At 39.6% G+C, this 21,192-nt stretch overlaps 1 protein-coding gene across 1 annotated transcript; it reads left to right on the forward strand.

The window, feature by feature from the left end:
* The first annotated feature begins 7,006 nt into the window (after positions 1-7,006).
* On the forward strand, positions 7,007-19,146 carry LOC148078874 (calretinin-like). Its single transcript, XM_087793561.1, has 11 exons — positions 7,007-7,194; positions 12,706-12,782; positions 14,084-14,173; positions 14,291-14,371; positions 15,114-15,170; positions 15,294-15,371; positions 16,118-16,173; positions 16,246-16,285; positions 16,741-16,794; positions 18,383-18,454; positions 18,513-19,146. The coding sequence occupies exons 1-11, from the start codon at positions 7,101-7,103 to the stop codon at positions 18,627-18,629; spliced, it is 816 nt and encodes a 271-aa protein (XP_087649687.1). The 5' UTR covers positions 7,007-7,100; the 3' UTR covers positions 18,630-19,146.
* The last annotated feature ends 2,046 nt before the right edge of the window (positions 19,147-21,192 follow it).

The following is a 21,192-nucleotide window of genomic DNA, read 5'->3' on the forward strand; positions in this document are numbered from 1 at the left end:
ACAAAGTATAGAATCAAAGAAAATAATAATGAATACATAGGAATTTGGTTTAAAAGTATAATTTGAAAAACAGGAGTTTGGTGAGTATACTTTGTGTAACTTTTACGAGAAATTTTTAAAAACAATTTACAAGTAAACATTTATTATCGTATTGAAACACAACATTCATGCTTTTGAGAGGCTCAGGTTTCATGAGTCAGGATTGTCAGGTGTTGAGTGGAGCATGAAGCTTGTGGAATATGTGGAAGCAGAGGTTAATCCAGACGCATGAGAAACAATTTGTGTTTTGTAGATGTCGGACAACTTAAATCTTTCTATTGCTTTTAAACATAGTCTCAGAACCTGGTATTGCATCATGAAGAGGATGTCTCCCGTGACATTACTATGTTTACACACACTCTAGCAGGAGGTTTGGTGTTTTAATTGTTCCCTGTGGACTGTGTATCAGACAGTGTTGTATCATTTCTTATCACCAGGCAACAAAATGAAAAGTAAAAAAGTCCTGCTCAACATCTGCTAATCTCTGGAGGAACAGGTCTGGTCCATGTCTTGTCTCAGAGGACGCACACCCGATAATGTATGATTACAATCGCTCATGTTTTGCTTGTGAGCGGCAAAGTCTATCAATTCTACTGTTATGTAATGAAAAAAACTCTTTATCTGTTTTCTAAATCTGGTATTAACCCAGCATCACATCTCACTCTGCATTGTGCAGCTGATAAATGGAGCTGATTACGCCGATGAGGCAATCTGTCACTCTAATTTACACAAATCATACACACGTCCTTTGACTTCTGCTCAAGCAAATCATACCACGGCAGAAGTGTTTGGCACTCGCAGCTAGAACGTCTAATTTAATCTTAGCGGCACTTCTCAACGGAGAACCGTGTTGTGATGTTAATTTGTGTCGCTGCCTGCACATTTGCTTGGGATGGTTATTGAGGTTATGCAGTACTCTCTAAAGTGTGTGGTTCAATAATATATTATTTGTGTGACACTCTGACATTCCCGACAGGCTGTATGATGAGACGCTGCAGGAATGGAGGGGGGGGACGGTGGGGATGAACACTTGTGCTGTTAATGACGGCAGGTGGGTGAGACTAACGTCCTGGTGGGTCACACCTGGATGTTCCTGCGATGCTTCCACCATCAGACTTACCTCCCTGGTACGACCCAGAGATGGTTGTCACACCGTTATTTCTTTGCAGCACACATGGTTGTTTGATGTTTGATTTTGGGACAAAATGATAAATGTGTAGGCAGCAGCTCTTTGGAGGGTTGAGATGGACACTGGTGGACCTGCATATGTCTCAAATACATTTCTGCGACGCCTCACAGATTTACTAAACTAGGGGCTGAGTGATCACATGTAACAAGGCTAGTTCTCTAAAGTTGTTCTTAACTCGACCGGCTAAATGTCGCACTGCAACAATAAAATATACATAATATAAAACACAATAACAATAATTACATTGATGAGCTGTATTCAGAAAACTGAAGGTCAGTTAACCCTTGTTATCTCAGGGTCAAGGTGACCCAGAAGCCTGAAAACAAATGTATTTAAAGTAATCCTTTGTGTTGCCACCTTGGCGTCCGGAAATACATATGCAATGTCTGAGGTTTTAACACATTTTTTTTCGGCCACTGGGTCACCTTGACCCTGAGAAAACAAGGGTTAGGTGACCTTTAGTTTTCTGAATGCAACACATAGAGAAAGAAAATACCCTGGCCAAGGACCTCACTCTTTGTGTGGGTTTATGAAAACATATAAAATCAATTTAAAAAATGTTTGATATTTGTGTGAGATATGCTAGCTTGGACGCGGGGGGCTGTACTCAGTTTTGAGGGGACAGAATCTGACATTGAAGAATAAACTACTTCATATTTTTACCAGACTTTGATGTTGTGTGAGTAGAATACAACACTTGACTATGACTTATGATAATGACTAGTATGAATTGATTTGGGAATAATTCAGGGGGAACACAGTTTGGCATAACCTCACAGAATCTGTATTCCACCAGGTAACTTTTGGAAACTTTAGAGGCCACTTTAACCTTGGATATTAAAGGGTCAATGGCCTCAGTAACCTTTTTCATTCTAAAAGTTCCATATTCATTTTTGTATGTAAACAAAGGTTTGTAGTAATTTTGATGTCAACACATTGTTCATATACACTCCTGATATATGATTTGATGGTTATACAGCTGTTCCAGTTGTTCTCATTCATCATCTGTCATCTGAAAGTTCGCAAAGAAAAAAAACGCCTTTGAAAACATAACTGCCTCTGCAGAGCTAATCATGTTACTAAGTAGATTTTAAGTCTAAAAGTACACTTGTCCCCCTACTTCAGGGCCAAAATTAGTTGGGGTAAAAGTTGTTTTTTTCTTTCGTAACTTTTTGTCCAGATGTTGGTTTTAAACTCCTGGAGTCACGTGTTAGAACAACATGTAAGAATGTCAAAACTGTAAACAATGAGGTCAGACGCTGGTCCACTCGTGTTTCTGTAGCCAATTGCGTTAGCAACGCTGTTTGCTACTTTCCAAGTCTTATTATCTGACACGGTTACTCGTCTGATTCACTTCACTCCTATCTTCAATGACAGTCGCCATGACAACCATTTACAAGCTTGATTTACGCTCTTAAGTTACACTAGGCGTTTACAGCGTTTCTTCTCAACAGTGTTTCACGTCAGCTCTGAGAACTGAGGTGGTCCACATGATCTCAGCAGGATAATATATACATGTGAGTTTTGACACTTGAGTTGATCTGGTGCTGAGGTACCTGTCAAAAGACTGAACATGTTTGTTACACTCTCACTCTTCATCTCTCCTTGTCTTCCATTTCACAGCAGCAGCTCTGCGGAGAGGAGATAAAGTGTCTTCATCTGCTTCTGCTTCATCCACCAAAGCCGGACCCCCTCCCCCACCCAGCTCCAATCCTTCACACCAGCTTCTGTGGACCAAACTGGAGAGAGAAGATGCAGCAGAGAGCAGATGAGAAGAAGATTGTTCCTGCTGATGTGGGGAATAGAAGATTTAGTAGCTGCATGCAACAGTGGATCTGCTGCTGCCTGGACTCTGGCCAGCTGAGGGTTCGATTGGTAGAGGATCCGGTGCCCCCCTCCGACCCCTGCGGGCCGGGATGAGTGATGGAGTGAGTGCGTAAGAAGAGGGAGGAGGTGCTCAGGAAACGATGTGGAGTCTGCATGTGTGACACATGAAATCAGAAGTCAGTAGAGTGTAGATAAACTGGTGAGATGGAGGGATGTGTGCTCCTGACATCCATCGCTGCACATGTTTTCTCCTCAGAACCTCAGGCTGAGAGTTTAGTCACTATTTACTCTTTCACAACAGAGAGCACATCCAGGGGCAAATAGTGCCCGGACTGAAAGATTCAAGCATCATGGAAATGAAACAATCAAGTGACTTTGAAGTTTCATGTCATTTATAAATTAACTCACTCCCTCACTTGTCAATCAACTATTTTATCACCATTTTGTTTAATCAATAAATGTCAAACCCTTAGAACACTTCCAATGATTTAGTTTACTCAGTCATGAACTTGAATATTCACACATTCACTCATGAATTCACCTCCTCATTTATGTACTTTTATGTCGCTCACTCACTTGTACTTGATAATTCACTCCTTCACTGATGTAACTCATATTTCACTCCCTTACTTATATAATTGTTAACTCACCCCCTCACTTATGTGCTTGTTAACTCACTCCCTCAATGATGTACTTGTTAACTCACTCCCTCACTTATGTGCTTGTTAACTCACTCCCTCACTTATGTGCTTGTTAACTCACTCCCTCAATGATGTACTTTTAACTCAGTCCTTCACTTATGTGCTTGTTAACTCACCCCCTCACTTATGTACTTGTTAACTCACTCCCTCACTTATGTGCTTGTTAACTCACTCCCTCAATGATGTACTTGTTAACTCACTCCCTCACTTATGTACTTTTAACTCGGTCCTTCACTTATGTGCTTGTTAACTCACTCCCTCACTTATGTACTTGTAAACTCACTCCCTCACTTATGTACTTGTTAACTCACTCCCTTACTTATGTGCTTGTTAACTCACTCCCTCACTTATGTACTTGTTAACTCACTCCCTTACTTATGTACTTGTTAACTCACTCCCTCACTTATGTACTTGTTAACTCACTCCCTTACTTATGTGCTTGTTAACTCACTCCCTCACTTATGTACTTGTTAACTCACTCCCTTACTTATATACTTGTTAACTCACTCCCTTACTTATGTAATTGTTAACTCACTCCCCCCCTTTGTACTTGTTAACTCACTCCCTCACTTATGTACTTGTTAACTCACTCCCTCACCAATGTACTTGTTAACTCACTCCCTCACTTATGTACTTGTTAACCTACTTTCTCACTTATGTACTTGTAAAGTCACACCCTCACTTAAGTGCTAGTTAACTCCCTCCCTCATGTATGGACTTGTTAACTCACTTCCTCACTTATGTACTTGTTAACTCACTCCCTCACTTATGTACTTGTTAACTCACTCCCTTACTTATGTGCTTGTTAACTCACTCCCTCACTTATGTACTTGTTAACTCACTCCCTCACTTATGTACTTGTTAACTCACTCCCTCACTTATGTACTTGTTAACTCACTCCCTTACTTATGTGCTTGTTAACTCACTCCCTCACTTATGTACTTGTTAACTCACTCCCTTACTTATATACTTGTTAACTCACTCCCTTACTTATGTAATTGTTAACTCACTCCCCCCCTTTGTACTTGTTAACTCACTCCCTCACTTATGTACTTGTTAACTCACTCCCTCACCAATGTACTTGTTAACTCACTCCCTCACTTATGTACTTGTTAACCTACTTTCTCACTTATGTACTTGTAAAGTCACACCCTCACTTAAGTGCTAGTTAACTCCCTCCCTCACGTATGGACTTGTTAACTCACTTCCTCACTTATGTACTTGTTAACTCTGTCCCTCATTTATGTACTTGTTAACCTACTTTCTCACTTATGTACTTGTAAAGTCACACCCTCACTTATGTGCTAGTTAACTCCCTCCCTCACGTATGTACTTGTTAACTCACTCCCTCACTTATGTACTTGTTAACTCACTCACTCACTTATGCACTTGTTAACTCACTCCCTCACTTATTCACTTGTTAACTCACTCCCTCACTTGTGTACTTGTTAACTCTGTCCCTCACTTATGTACTTGTAAACTCACTCCCTCACTTATGTACTTGTTAACCTACTTTCTAACTTATGTATTTGTAAAGTCACTCCCTCACCTATGTACTTGTAAACTCACTCCATCACTTATGTACTTGTAAACTCACTCCATCACTTATGTACTTGTTAACTCACTCCCTCACTTATGTACTTGTTAACTCACTCCCTCACTTATGTACTTTTTAACTCACTCCCTCACTTATGTACTTGTTAACCTACTTTCTAACTTATGTATTTGTAAAGTCACTCCCTCAACTGTGTACTTGTAAACTCACTCCCTCACTTATGTACTTGTTAACCTACTTTCTAACTTATTTATTTGTAAAGTCACTCCCTCACCTATGTACTTATAAACTCACTCCATCACTTATGTACTTGTTAACTCTGTCCCTCACTTATGTACTTGTTAACTCACTCCCTCACTTATGTACTTGTTAACCTACTTTCTAACTTATGTATTTGTAAAGTCACTCCCTCACCTATGTACTTGTTAACTCACTCCCTCACTTATGTACTTGTTAACTCACTCCCTCACTTATGTACTTTTTAACTCACTCCCTCACTTATGTACTTGTTAACCTACTTTCTAACTTATGTATTTGTAAAGTCACTCCCTCAACTGTGTACTTGTAAACCCACTCCCTCACTTATGTACTTGTTAACCTACTTTCTAACTTATTTATTTGTAAAGTCACTCCCTCACCTATGTACTTATAAACTCACTCCATCACTTATGTACTTGTTAACTCTGTCCCTCACTTATGTACTTGTTAACTCACTCCCTCACTTATGTACTTGTTAACCTACTTTCTAACTTATGTATTTGTAAAGTCACTCCCTCACCTATGTACTTGTAAACTCACTCCATCACTTATGTACTTGTTAACTCACTCCCTCACTTATGTACTTGTTAACTCACTCCCTCACTTATGTACTTGTTAACCTACTTTCTAACTTATGTATTTGTTAACTCACTCCCTCACTTATGTACTTGTTAACTCACTCCCTCACTTATGTACTTGTTAACTCACTCCCTCACATATGTACTTGTTAACCTACTTTCTAACTTATGTATTTGTAAAGTCACTCCCTCACCTATGTACTTGTAAACTCACTCCATCACTTATGTACTTGTTAACTCACTCCCTCACTTATGTACTTGTTAACTCACTCCCTCACTTATGTACTTGATAATTCACTCCCTCACTTACGCACTTGACAACTCCCTGGCAAACTTATGTACTTGGACATTCACTCATGAATGCACCCCCACACTTGTGTACTTAATAGTTCACTTATTTCTTCACTTCACTTCATTAATACATTCACTTAGTCACTGCTTAATTCACGTTTCTCATTCACTCACTCATTCACTAGAAGATTACTTCCATCAAATATATTTCACATAGCTTATTTTCATTCGTGTGGCTGATCGAAATGACAGGTTGAATGTTGTTTGTCTACCTTTCGACTTCATTCTACAGTCCTTCTGTGGGCCAGCCTGCCGCTGAGGGGTCCTGGGGAACCTCTGTTGCACTGCTTCAGGAATTGTGTAATGTACTTTTTACCTCCAGCAGCAGAAGATACCAATAGCGTGGATGTTGGTTCAATCCCCGGAGAGACCAGCCTCCCCCTTTCCTTCACCCCGCCCCCTCTTCCCGGTCTAAGTGGTCTTCTGCGGACCCCCCGGGCCACCCGACACGCGCAGGCGCTCCCTGGTGGCGGGCTGGAAAAGAGCAGGCGTGGCGGAGAGCTTTAAAAGCTCTGGCTGAGCAGAAGCTGCGCTCAGTTGCAAAGATCCACCCAGAACAAAGTTTCAACGCAAGTCCAGGCAGACGAGCAGAACCAGCGGAGATGGCAACCCACGGACAGCAGCCCCCCCAGCTACACCTGGCCGAACTCACCGCAGCGCAGTTCATCGACATCTGGAAGCACTTTGATGCAGACGGTCAGTCACATAGGTTTTTCTAACTAGATTTCAAAGTCACGTTATCTCATATATATATATATGAATATATGAATGAATATATGAATGAATATATATATATATAAAAACTATTTAGAACTGCAAACAATGGGAAAATAACATTTTACTATTTGTGCTTCTTTATGAAAAAAAATAATTTTTACAACAATTTTATTTGTATACATTTATACATTATTATACATTTTATTATAATATGATAAGTATTATTTTTGTACAACGTGTATTATGTGTTTAATTTGGTCATTGTGATGTTGAGGATGAAAGAGAAAAAACTAGTTGATGCAAAGATTCAAATAAGATAATCGTTGCTGTAGCATTAACAAGTGAAAAGTAACACTGGAGAGTGGGTGAGGGAGTGAGTGGGTGAGGGAGTGAGTGGGTGAGGGAGTGAGTGGGTGAGCGAGTGAGTGGATGAGGGAGTGAGTGGATGAGGGAATGAGTGGATGAGGGAGTGAGTGGATGAGGGAGTGAGTGGATGAGGGAGTGAGTGGATGAGGGAATGAGTGGATGAGGGAGTGAGTGGATGAGGGAGTGAGTGGATGGGGGAGTGATTAGGTGATTTGGAGCGGGAGAGAGGGGGTTAGAGAGGAAGGGGGTTGCCAGTGAATGAGTGAAGGATGAAACTGTTGGGTGGAGCCTCTCTGAAGGATAAGGGAAAGATGAGGATCATGTGTGTGTTTTAATTATTGTCCTGCAGATAAAAACAAGATGTTGATTCTACTATTTATTGTTCATTCGTGTTGTATTTATTTGTTGTTAGTTATGATTTGACATCATCTTAAAGGTGACTGCTATTCTCTGAATGAAGGACTAGGACGGACACTGGATTGAATCTGTCCTTACTATGCAACAACACACTCATGCTCTTCTCCGAGTCTCTGGCTGATGACCTGAGCCTTAGAAAAAAGATTACATGGATTACAACAAATGCATGATATAAAAATTGTATGATCGCATTAAAAACATTTTTTTTTTCATAAAAACGAGTTATCTAATAAAGGTCAATTAAATTCAAATTATAAAAGATAATTTTGTATAAGATATCAAAACGTATTTGGAATATATGCTCATTACGTCTGCCAATATAGTATAGTTATTAGAATTACTTAACTGATACTTTTTCATCAATTAAAACATTGTAATAATTAAAAGCTCAATGGCACAGCAGGTGGAAGTAGACAGTTTGCACCATGGGTATGTAGTGGCAAGCAAGAAGGAGAGAAATTCTAGTTTATCTAGATTCCACTTATGTTTTGTTGTATGCAGATGGTAATTAGAAACAACATGAAAATGTAATATTGTTGCCACAGTTATCAATATTTCCTGAATATTTAGTAGAAATCTGTTGATTTGCGTTTTAGTAACAGAGACTAACAGAGATAACCTCCTTGGCAGATGTTATAATATTGACTAATAATGATCTCATTAGGGCCGGATAAAGAGAAGCCATAGGGCAGCTTATGGCCTCTGAGACACACTAAAGGGATCTGCTCTCTTCATCAATCCAGCCCTCGGAAAGGGTTTCCTCAACTTAGTTGGTGGCAGTGATAAAACTACACCTCACTTCTGCTGGACAACCTTTCTTTAGAGTGAGTGTTAACGCTGAAAAATGACAGTAATAATGTGACTTATGTGGTCCGATATTAATAATAAACCAATCTTGTACAACGTTCATCTCAAATGATGCCAGAGGGAGACAGAGGTGTGTCTGCTGTAACGTTTGCAGCAGCAACCTGACTGTAACCTGCCTGTCGCCCTCTGCAGTCATTACTGTGGTGTCAGCAGATGCAGCCTGGACACTTTTCAAATTCATTTGAAGGATTATTTTCTGCAGCCATTCAGGGAAAAGCACTGACCTCTATTCTTGAAGCATTTAGGACTAGGCCCATTATTGTGATGACAGTGACGTCTTATAAAGCTTTCACAATCCAGCTGAGTCTCCATGTTGGCCACACTCTACGGTGAAACAGACACTTGATTAATGTGCAATTGATTTCTTGATTCAACAGCAGCAGCGGTTCCTCCACACAGCTCCATTGGGCCGGGTCAGGACGCTCACCTCAGAGCCCCTTGCTAGTTTAATTGATTGTAAATGAGTCTAGCAGAGGAAATGTGTCGGGAAAAGTACTGCGGGGAGATCTAATAATCCAAAATATTTGAGAGCCCAGCAGAGTTGAGCTCATTAGTGGGTGAACAAGACCAGAGGGTCGACAGAGGAGGGGCCGTGTTGTCTCACACAGCATCGGCTCAGCAACAGGTTGTTTTCATGGCTCCAGCTGCAGCAGCACTCAGTGAAAACTGGGACAAACACAGCAAGAGGCAAAGTTAGCTGTGAGCCTGATGGACTGCAGATGTTTACTGGCTCATCCTCAAGTAAACTACGGACATTTAGGGGGGGGGGTGGGGGGCAGCTGGACTGTGTGTGAAAAACGCAACGGGAAGTTGAGCTGTGCTTCAAAAGATTAATTGAGAAAGGGAGCTGTGCTGCATCTGCTGGCCAGTGTGCAGTGGTGCGCTCCAAGTGACGGCTCCACTGAAATTGCTACCAACTATGACCTCCGCTGAACCCTAAAGCTCCAAATACACCTAAAACCCTGGAGACTTTCGACATTTGGAGCTCAGAGTAAACTCTGGATAAAATACAACTAATGATTGTGTGGAAATGTTCCTCTACTTTTGCCATCCTTTCAACTTCTTCCTTCCTTCATAATCACTATCCAGCTCTTCGACCTTATCTGGCTGCAGCACTTTGTGAATAAGGTGTAGATTAACATCTGCTGGTTTTCTAGCTGGTCTAGTTGAGTTCTGGGGCAACTTATTTCTCCAAATGGCCACACAAGAGGATCTTCAAATTGTGCTCAAGCCCAACTGAAGAATGTATTCTTAAATAAATATGAGGATAAAAATGTTACATTTTCATCATGTAAGAAAGTCACTATTGTGTTGTTGATGTTCATTTTTAGCATGCAATTATTTAAAATATATATATTTTTTAAGTTTCTGTATATCTGTTTTATAATTGATATATGCATTACTTATGTGTTATATCTATTTACTTTTTCTCCAGTCTGCACACAGAAAAAAAAGACATATCATTTTACAAATGACATTTTCAGAAAGAAAGAAAAAGAAACGGAGAAAGACAAATGTCGTTCTTTGATATAGGGTGAAAGGTTTTAACCCTATATAAGTCCAGGAGTGGGCGATTCAAATTCCTCAGGGGCCTCATTTTATCCAGTGGCTAATGTGAGGGGCCATCAATCAAAAATAAAGAAGCAAATTTAAAAAATCAATTGATAAAATTAATAAGAATTATTCATGTAACTTTGTTTTTTCCCCTAAATATTTTTGATATTCACCTAAATATTTTAAGGGGCAATAAGTTCTCACACAAATGTAGAGACTATTAATTATATTAGAGTATAATAATAATAATAATAATCATAAAATAACCCCCCCCCCCCTCGATATAAAACATTTCATTTCTACATGATCTTTGACCCCATAAGGGCCACATAAATACAGTCATTGGACATGTGGCCCCCGATTTGCACGTTGCCCAGGTGTTTATAGGACCAACGATGATCATGTCTGGTCCACACGAGAGGAGAACTAGACATTTATTTTTGATACAAATTTCATCACAATGAAAATCAAACAAACCTCTAAAACCTCATGTTAGCCTGTCATTACAATTGAATAAAATGTTTATTAAGTAGCTTCATAATTAAACAAGTTGATTCACAAAACTTGTTTATATTGCTATGGGACCAGCATCAGGGAACTGGTAAATTCTGAGATAAGATCAAATGAGATAAGCCTGGGACAACATTATTTTATGATACACATGGCAAGACTAGTGAAGTCAAACTTGAGAAAGTGGAACAAGAAACAAACGTCTCTGAGTCACATCGAGGCAATTATTGTGTCCGTGTTAACGCTCGGCTCACAAAATCCAGTCGCAGCACAGATGGTGACAAAAGCATCTTTTAGAGATGAGCGAGAGGATGAAGTGGAGTTAAGGATGAAAGAAAATGAAAGGATCAGAGATTAGGAGCGAACTTTGAACCCTGTCGTCATGACGATCTGGTGTGCAACATAGTTACACACTAACCTGCGTTTCAGAGGAGCAGTGCTGATGATTCAAAACAGTTTATCATGTTCTCAGGTCACATGGTGACTTGTGGGTAAAGCCTTGCAGAGAATCGCAGTAAATCGTCTGCTGGTCATGTGACTCATTATCATAGGAAACAGGCATCTTGAAACGGGGACAGAATGCCCCAATAAGCATCAATCCAAGCACCCACTTTCACTCTCTTAGGCAGAAAACACTCATTATACTTCTTACACTGCAACTGCACTCAAGTGTTATGAGTCATTTTGTTCTGCTACAACAATCAGCACTTTGTCCCCAAACTGCTCATGACAACTGAATATTTCAAGTCTATCGGGAAGACACTTGGACCTGCAATAGTAGGCAAGGTGAAGCCAAGGTAACCTGAGGTGACACTAGACTCTTTTCTGTTCTGTTCTGACTCACTTCATTTTGAATTCTCTTTATAGAATCACTCTAGACTTTATCTTCATGTAGTTGCTGATACATGACTGGGAGGAATGGAAATAGATGATGAAGAAAGATGGAATCATTTTAAAATTCACAACAACATTGTTAACAGAATCAGACAGAGAGCAAGGGTGTGTAGATGGATTGTTTTAGACTGGAGAGACCGGCAGCACCCGGGAGAAATCATCACAGAAATGTAGCATCCCAAGAGAAAACCCACAAACATGGATTCACTTGATGCAGAGAGTACAAAGGTTTGACCCCACACTTCCCTTTTAAACCTGCATTCCGAATCTCTTGGGCTAACTGGAAATGTTTGAGGTTGGTTATGTAGATGACAGACTCAGAGAAGCTATTCCTCATCCTGGCAGGGTGCAGATAAAAGGTAAATCAGCTCAGTATTAACGATCTAGAAAACATAATCCAATATATGAGGCACGTAGCTGTTCAATGCTGTTCTTGTCAGATTGAAAGCTCGTAGATCTGATCGATTTTTGACCTTTTGACATCAAGTTATCATGAAATAAATTGATGAACAAATGTATTGAAAGGTCCAGAAGTCTTTGTTTTTACGATAGAAACTCACTTCCAGACTTGGTTAATCTGCTTCTGTGATGATTTTTGACACATGTTCTCTCAGCTATGACTGAGATTTAGGAGGTACGCCAGTTGGAATCTCAAACACAAAGATTCCTGCCGGCTCTCAACAAAGCAGTGGCTCCTGGTCTCATGACAGAACTAGTTAATGTGATTTAGAATCTACTTCTGTTTTGTTTAGACTCTTGAATTGACTGTAAAACACTTTATACGATAGAAGTAATTGAGTCTCTGTGTTGTATTTATTCCTGGTGGACAATAACTGTTGTGATGCGCAAGTTCTAAGCTGCCAACTTCACGCTGCTTCACAGGAAACGGCTACATCGAGGGGAAGGAGTTGGAGAACTTCTTCAAAGATCTGGAGACAGCCAGACGAGGTGCAGGAGTGGTGAGTGGATGCTTTGAAGCTAACAATTTGTTTGTTGTGACCAAGTTGTTGGTATAGTTGAATCCCAGTCAGGGATAAATAAACATTAACGGAAAGTGGTTAACATCTTATAATCCTATATTATTCATACAACAACATCATCATCATCTTTCAACACAGTACTTAAATAAAGTAGAATAGCAGCATGCTAGCCAAGTTATAAAAAAACAATTTATCATCATCTCTAACATATTACTTTTTTTCTTTTCACGTTTTGATCATTTGTCATTTAACAACAGCAAACAGCATAATAAAAATTGCCATCAGTGCAAAATAGTCATCATGTGCTTGGGGATGTAGTTTATCCCAGTCAACAAACCTCTGTATTGTTTTAGGTCTGTGGCAGGAAACCTGAGTAGCTGATGTTAACCCATGCAACTTTATTTTATTTTTTTGTCATTAATTATCACCATTAAATCGTTCAGATTCTTAGTTTTAATAGTGCATCTATTGTCTGAGACTATTTCTGGTAGACAACTATAGAGAAAAGATTTGAAGTGTAATAATATCTGGTCAACAATTTATGAACTTCACAAACTCTTTTATCTGAGTTTGTGGGGAGCAGCTTTCTTAAAAAATGTCTTAGCGGCAGCCCGGATCGGTTGAATAATTATCTATATATTTGAGCGTAACATTAGTGAGTCGCTGCGACTGGTTTATATCCATGTGTGTACTGTGATCAACCAGTGGCCTTTACCCAGAATCTTCTGCCCCTTGCCATAAATAGCTGGGACAAATAAATATAAGAAAAATGTTTTGCAAACAAACATTTTGCTTTGTAATTTAACAAGTCATTTCTTCTCTCTAAATAATAATCTTCTTAAGGTATCAATAATAAGGATTACCATCGATATTTGACCAAACTCTTCTGAGGGAGCATGTCCTCATCTGCTCATTAATTGGATCATTTCAACACTCTCAGATGTAATTGCCCACTTAACAGTACTCATATTCAACCTCCATTCTCCTCCGTCCCTGTCGCCCAGGGTAACAACACTACTCAAGATTTTCCGCTCCAGTTCTAAAAGGTGATTAGAAACTTTCAGCAGACTATTAAACTTACACGAACTAACTGCAAATATTAAAATTTGAGTCGGCAGCAGCTGACAAAATGTTTCTACTCTATCCCGTCTTTGGAGAAATCTGTCTGGACAGAATGCAGACTCAGCATTTTCTTTCTTCTGCTATGTGCGACATGACCACATCGTCCTTTTGAACCACTCTATGGTGCATGTTTACAGTTTGGTGTGCTCTTGTTGCAGGATCCTACAAACGCTTTGTTCAGGGAGAAGATGAAGGAGTTCATGGCCAGCTTTGACAAGAACTCTGACGGCAGGATTGAGATGTCAGAGGTGAGGACAATAAAAACAGGCTCTTATTGCAGAGTTTTATTATACCTCGACCCACATTATAAATCCTCTGTGTTCTAAATCTTAATCGCTGACATGAGGGTTTTCTTTCTCTTATAGTTGGCTCAGTTGCTGCCTGCAGAAGAAAACTTCCTGCTCTGCTTCAGGGAGTTTGTTGGGTCCAGTAGTGAATTTATGGCTGTAAGTCAACTTAATTTTTTTTCCTGTATATTCAGTGAGTTGATTTGAGTTGATGTAGTAAATCAGGATTATTTATGCTTCTGTGCTCCACTGATGCATCATTATGAAGTCAGAATACCTGCAATGACCAACTTAAAAAGCTGCTCTACTCTGAGTCTATGATGGAAGGAAGCGTTATCTAATCAGCATAATTTCATCACTAATCATTTCTATCAGAATATCTTCTTATCTTTGAGATGGAGCATTTAAGGTCATAATTGGGATAGCACATGCATTTTTGTACAGTTTGTATAGAATTTCTGAAATGAGATTACACTGGAGGGATGTGCATTTTACGGATTTAAAAGCTTAATGACCTAATCTATCAAATTTACTGCCCATGGTGATTGAATAACCGTGACACACACATATGTACACACGCTCTTGTTTTTTGAAGAGGCTTTCAGTGGTGTGATGTTCATGCTGCCGCCCGTGTCAGGGCTATTCTCAGACGAGTGTATACATTATAAATGGACACGCTCTTGCAGAGGAGCTGCCGAGTGTTGTGGGGGTTTAGTTATTCATCTTTGATAAGAGCTTTGACAAATATTCACCCAGTGTCAGAGAGCTTCCGTGTTTCACCAATGATCTGTCAATCTCCTTGAAGTGAGAACTCTATATGTCCAAAATCAAATCAACTGTCTCTCTTTATGCTTAGTGCGGTTTCAGTTCTGTGTTTCATTGATGTGCTTTCCTCTTACAGGCCTGGAGGAGGTATGACACCGACCGAAGTGGATATATCGAGTCAAACGAGCTCCAGGTACCTGCAGGCTCTCATTCAAACTCAAAGAAAGATCGTTACATACTATTAGTGACCCTATTGAAGAGCTGAAATTATGGAAGCATCACTCTCTTTCAAATGTTTAAAGTGACTGTTCCTCAGGGATTTCTGTCAGACCTGCTGAAGAAGGCCAACAGGAACTATGATGACAAGAAGCTTGCCGAGTACACACAAACCATTGTAAGTATTTCACTTTAATCCTCCTCATTGATCACCCCTTCATACATAACTTTGTCGTCTCTTCTGATGACCTATACAAAGCTTTTGCTCGCCATCTCACGGACTCCACTATGTTGCTGAACATATGAAAATATTTGATGTTGAAGTTTAAGAGTCATAGAGAATAATCATCATTACTTTATACATTTTCCATGAGACACATTTTTATCTGAATCTGCTCACAATATGTGTCCAACCAAAGTCTGATATTTGCTATGTTGAAATTTTAACCCTAATTAAAACTCTTTAAAACCTCATATTTCTGCACATGTACTCTCTAACCATTGTATTGTTTCCTCCAAGTAGGTAAATCAACATTGTTGCTTTTTTTGTTGGAATTTAGTGACTTATTCAGTGGATTGACCTGAAAAATCTTCCTTGTAGTTGATGCTCCTTGTGGCAGCCAGATATTTTCCATTGTTCTCTTCCAAGATATTTTTGAATCAGGCCTCAGATCTCTGCAACAACCTTAGGAAATTTAAGAGAGGCTGTGATTTAATAGCGTGACCAGCTTAAATGTCGGACTTCACCCTTTACTAGCCTTATCCTGCTGATACATCACTTCTTCAACTGTCTGCTCCAGTAATCATCCGTCTTTTTAATGCACATATATTTAGTATATCATGTGATATATGACAGAAGAAGATGGCCTCTGATGTCGCACATAGTTTTCTGTATAAATCCAGTTTAATGTTGTTTTTGCACAGCTGAGGATGTTCGACCTGAATGGCGATGGGAAACTTGGTCTGTCTGAGATGGCCCGGTGAGTATGTTTCAAATGTAAATACTGACCTAACCACCATTATCTTCATTTGTTTTTGTTGCTCCCTCACAGGCTTTTACCTGTCCAGGAAAATTTCTTGCTGAAATTTGAGGTAACTATATATTTATATATATATATATGTTTTGAGACTTCATTAGCGTTGAGTTAACTTTAAGGGAAAGACTTGTTGAGCTTCGGCGATCAAATTTAAAGTCAAGCATGTAATCTAATTATTCCAATCTGATTAATGAAAACATGATCTGAACCAGCTCGAGATGGAGCTAGATATAAACGTTAGTGTAATATGAAGTCACGCTGCATTTATGAAGACGACTCCAGATTATCATTGGTGTTCTCTTCCTATACATTCATGTTCCCATACGGTTGATTTTCCAGAATGCTGGATCAGATGAGCAATTTCTTTCTGACAGAGGATTAGTCTGTCTGGTCTGGATTAACTCAACTCTGTTATCACAATCTGCATGGATTATTATCAGTTGTGGATTTGTTTTTCCAGCTCTCTGGTAATATCACGCAATTATACATGTCTTTCTGTCCAACACACAGGGAATCAGGCTTACCGTCAAGGAATTCGACTCCCTCTTCACCCTCTACGATCAGGTGATTGCTTTTAATGATCTGATCAATCATGATCATGATCTGTTCAATTGTGTGGGATGATGCTCCTACATATGCATGGTGTGTGACAGATGGAGTGCTCTCCTAGGTTGATTCATTCATGCCTTCAGATTGATTTTATATTTTCACTCGATGCCACTTAACCTAATGAGAGTTTGATGAACGTGCAATATTTGGCCGTGCTAGCACACTAGTAATGCACGTCTCAGCAGGAGAATTAAAAAGCTACTGGTTTTATAAATGCTTTAGAGGCCTGTGTTTCCCTGAATCCTGCTGACTTAAGTCATTCTCTGAACGACATTAATGAACGGACTGTCACAGTCACTGCATAGAAGGTCTGCCCAGGGTCAGCAGGAGGGAGAAGCTGCAACACGACCCCCCTCTCATCCATCTCTGCTGGCTTCGGGTCAAAGCCTGCATCTTTTACAAATCCTCCTCACATACAAATCCCTTCAAGCCCTTTCCCCCCTAGAAGATCGACCTATAGGCCCAGAATGTCTGCTGAAAGCTGCTCCTGCTGATATAATATTTATCGTATTCATGCGAACACGGAGAAGAAATGCCACTCTGATCAAGACAAATGTTCCCAAAATCATCTTTCTCATCTCTTTCTCAGAATATTATCCAGATTTAAAACAACACATTAAATCCACTTCCAATTTATTTAAGTGTCAAAGTGAATAATGAGGAAATGAGTGTTGCCAGTGTCACAGTAAAGGAATTGTATCACAAACCATAATCCGTCCTACAGTTTAACATGGCTGGTGCTGTACGTGTGCTGTGTCTTTGCGCCCCAGTCAAAAATAAATATTTTGTGGTAAATAGTTTAAGCATTAAACAACCAAAAAACGGAATCACAAATAACAATGCTGTGTTAATAGCAAAGAGGGAACAAATCATGCTACATACTACATGTCTTATATGACGAGATTCAATCTTTAATGGGAAAATGTTTTCACTACTGTCCAGTGGCTCTCCCGTCTCTTGTCCAAGTAGCTAATAGGTTACAGTACAAGCCACCCCATAACAAAAACAAGGGGTAAAAGGAAGAGTGAATGAGTTTGAAAAAAAAAGTTTCAAAAATAGGGCTGGGTACCGACAATGGCATCACCTCATGTGCTTTGGTTTGATTTCCCAGAACGAGTGCCTTGTGTGAAAAGATCTTTGTACTCGTTTTAGAACTCTTAAGAAGGAGCCCCAAAAATGTTCTGATAGAGTGTGGCATATACAATCTATGTTACAATGGAAATAGGAAGCAAGATTGTTATTTATTTATTTGGCAAAGGTTTTTGACAAATGCAGCTTCTCCCCTGACTGACTGATGAAGACTATTTACAGTTCTTCCACTTAACAGCGTCCAGACTTTGGTCAGCTTTCTCTGTGTTTATGTTGACCAGAGTCACTCTGTTCCCTAAAGGAGTCACCTGATACAAGAGTTGTTGTCATCGTAGCGTCTTCCCGTACAGATTCATGGAGTATTTGACGTGATTCAGAATTCAACTTGAGTCTTTTCATTCATCTGTTGGCTGGTGATGATCACAAGTTCCAACTCAGGTTTTTGTCTCAACAGGATGGCAACGGCTACATCGATGAGCAGGAGCTGGACACTCTGCTACAGGACCTCAGTGACAAGAAGAAAATGGTAATTGAGTAGCACCTGTGATCCAAACTGTCCCTCACCAACACTCTCATCTGGACAGGACGTGGACAGAGACGGCCTCCTCGGCTACAAAAAGAGCATCATGGCGTTGTCAGACTGTGGGAAGCTGTACCGTGCCGAGTTGGAAATCGTCCTGTGTCGGGACTCCACACTGTAACCCTATAACCCCCCATCCTAAACCCTGATCCACCTCCGTCTGGGATATTCCCACTGCCTCCTACCTCCTCAAGTAACCACAGTGCATGTTTGACCCTTGACCTCGCTGAATAGAAAGAAAAAACTTAGAGAGTTCCTGGGAACCTTGTGTACTGCTGACCCTGCAGTTTTAGCTTATTGTTCTTCTCTAGCTTTAACATACAGTTAGAAAATATTGAAACAGACAAATAATTGTTGAATTGTTTAGTAACTTTATTTATTTCTATGCTTCTCATTGGTTTGATGACTGAATATCTGTGAGAATTAGTTGTCATTGCAGCGTTTATTAGTGTGTGTTTAGTGTAGGACTGGAGCCCACAAACCATCCAGCTCTGACTGAGAACCTGCACAACCATGACTGGATTGATTAAGTGTTTGTATTTATACTTTGTGTTTCCTTTATTTTGGATTAGTTTCTTAACAAGACCTGTGCTGTTCTATTAATAACACTGAGATTGAATAAACATGACATGACGAGTCCTGGTGTAGCAACTCATTAACATGAAAGATATATGACATCTTTACTTAAACATGCGTCCATTTATCTACCAGGGGGATTATACCAGTGCTCAACTGTCACTGCTTGTTCACTGTTTGTCGTCCCAGTGAAGAGTACAGCTGAGTTAACGCTCTGAGCAGTTTCCTTCTGCCCCAGAGTCATCTCCTACCTTACTTTTTAATATCTTGTTTACCTCCTGAACCGAGCTGCAACAACATGAAAAAATTACATCCGTTTTTTCATTACATGACTCCCAAAATGTCATCCTCTACAACTGTATAATCACTTACCGAGCCACCATCTGCCAAGCCAAGATTTTATACCTTGAGAAAAGGGGGAAATCATCTCTTCTTCACATCTCAGTGCCATGGCGCTGGCCACCTTCCATCAATTAATCATCAGCACCTTCATCTTTAATTAAAATCAGCCTCTTGAAGACGCACCATCTTTGGGCATAGTTGAGAAGAAGACCATGACAAATGTTAAACGTGTGGCGTGTGCGGCACACAGGGGTCCGACAAAGTCTGAGCTGCTGACCACAAGAAAAAAAGGGTTATGTACGCTCTGATTCCTTCTCAAACATCCAGCATACTAGGTGAGGATGAGGGACGAGTGAGCGAAAGGGGACAGATGAAAATCTCTGTTATTGCACCTTACACATCACATCAAGTCCACACTAGCTGAAACTAGCTGAATAGTTTAATCTAGATAATAATTTGATGCTCATCTCATATCTTTATTGTGTTACTTTATTTCTTATATCATTGATGTTCTTCTGCGGAAAAAAAATACTGTAAAACTGTAATTTATCCTTGAAAATATATATTCAAGAAACACCATATACTGTATTTGCACAGGTGTCTGACATTATCTTACTTCTACACATTAAACATGTAATATTTAGGATTTCCAAATTGTATTTGTTTTAATGTTCTTATGATGTGTCGCCTTTAGAACAAAGATGACAACAAAATATAGATGTAATAAACTGACACATGTCACTGAGAAGCACTGGGCTGGCACATACCTCAGCCCATGTGCTGTAATCTATGTATTTTCAATATACATAGTATAAAATAGTGTGTCGGTTTGTTTGTGTGCGTGTGAATTTTAATATGTCCAATTTATACTATAATTTATACATGTTGAATAGGTATATATAAAATTACAATATAATATATATATATATTCAAAATAATACATGTAATATGTAGCTATATATAACTATACTAACTATATACAGTGTAACTTTACAAAACATCCAAAGTAAGACTTCCCTGTCTGCATTCAAGGAGAAGTCTATCAGTAGACACTGAAGGGAAATCGGCAGCAGCTGGCATTATAGTACAAGGGTCGGGAATAAAAGTGTGTCAATATCGAGTGTCAGCTGAGCCAGTGCAGGCTGCAGGCTAATGCAGCACAAGGTGAGTCTGGGCTGCTTCTCTGTGGACCTGAATCAAGTGAATCCTACATGAAAAGAGGAGCAGATATTGAAAAGTAGATTAGGTGGGGCCTAATGGTGTCGAGTTACCTGAGTAGTTCTCCTGGCTAGAGGGTCTACAATCATTCTTCATGACTGATATTCAATCTTGACCCTCAACGTCTGAACTCACCCGAACTGAAGTGTTCAAAAAGAGTGTAGCGCCTACATCACATACTGTCCTCCAAACATACCAGGGCTACAACTATCTGGTCCACATTAGATACAACAGGAAGTATGGAAAATGGATTCTTCCTACTTTTTCATTCTATGGTGGGTTGATATAACGATGATATATGTATTGTGACTATTGATCATGAAATAGTGTTTTGTCCCTTTCAGCATCAGTTGGTTAAACAAAGTAACAAATTGTCCTTTTGGAAATATTGCCTGCAAACATCCCCATATAGCATTCAGCTCGTCCACTGGATTCCATGTTAACATCCCAAAAGCAAACTATGAGATCATCAGCTTAAAGAGTAATCTTCCAAAAGGCTTATCTTTCCTTTTTTCAATCCAGAATAATGCTACGTCGCCAAGTAAACA

Source organism: Callionymus lyra, chromosome 6 (genome assembly GCF_982586985.1).
Source record: "Callionymus lyra chromosome 6, fCalLyr1.hap1.1, whole genome shotgun sequence".
NCBI lineage: Eukaryota > Metazoa > Chordata > Actinopteri > Syngnathiformes > Callionymidae > Callionymus > Callionymus lyra.

Bases quoted from the DNA above. Each gene is read 5' to 3' on its own strand.
- LOC148078874 (XM_087793561.1), top strand. From the start codon at position 7,101: ATGGCAACCCACGGACAGCAGCCCCCCCAGCTACACCTGGCCGAACTC. The intron at 15,171-15,293 runs GTACCTGCAGGC...ACTGTTCCTCAG, and splicing joins TCGAGTCAAACGAGCTCCAG to GGATTTCTGTCAGACCTGCT. The intron at 16,286-16,740 runs GTAACTATATAT...TCCAACACACAG, and splicing joins ATTTCTTGCTGAAATTTGAG to GGAATCAGGCTTACCGTCAA.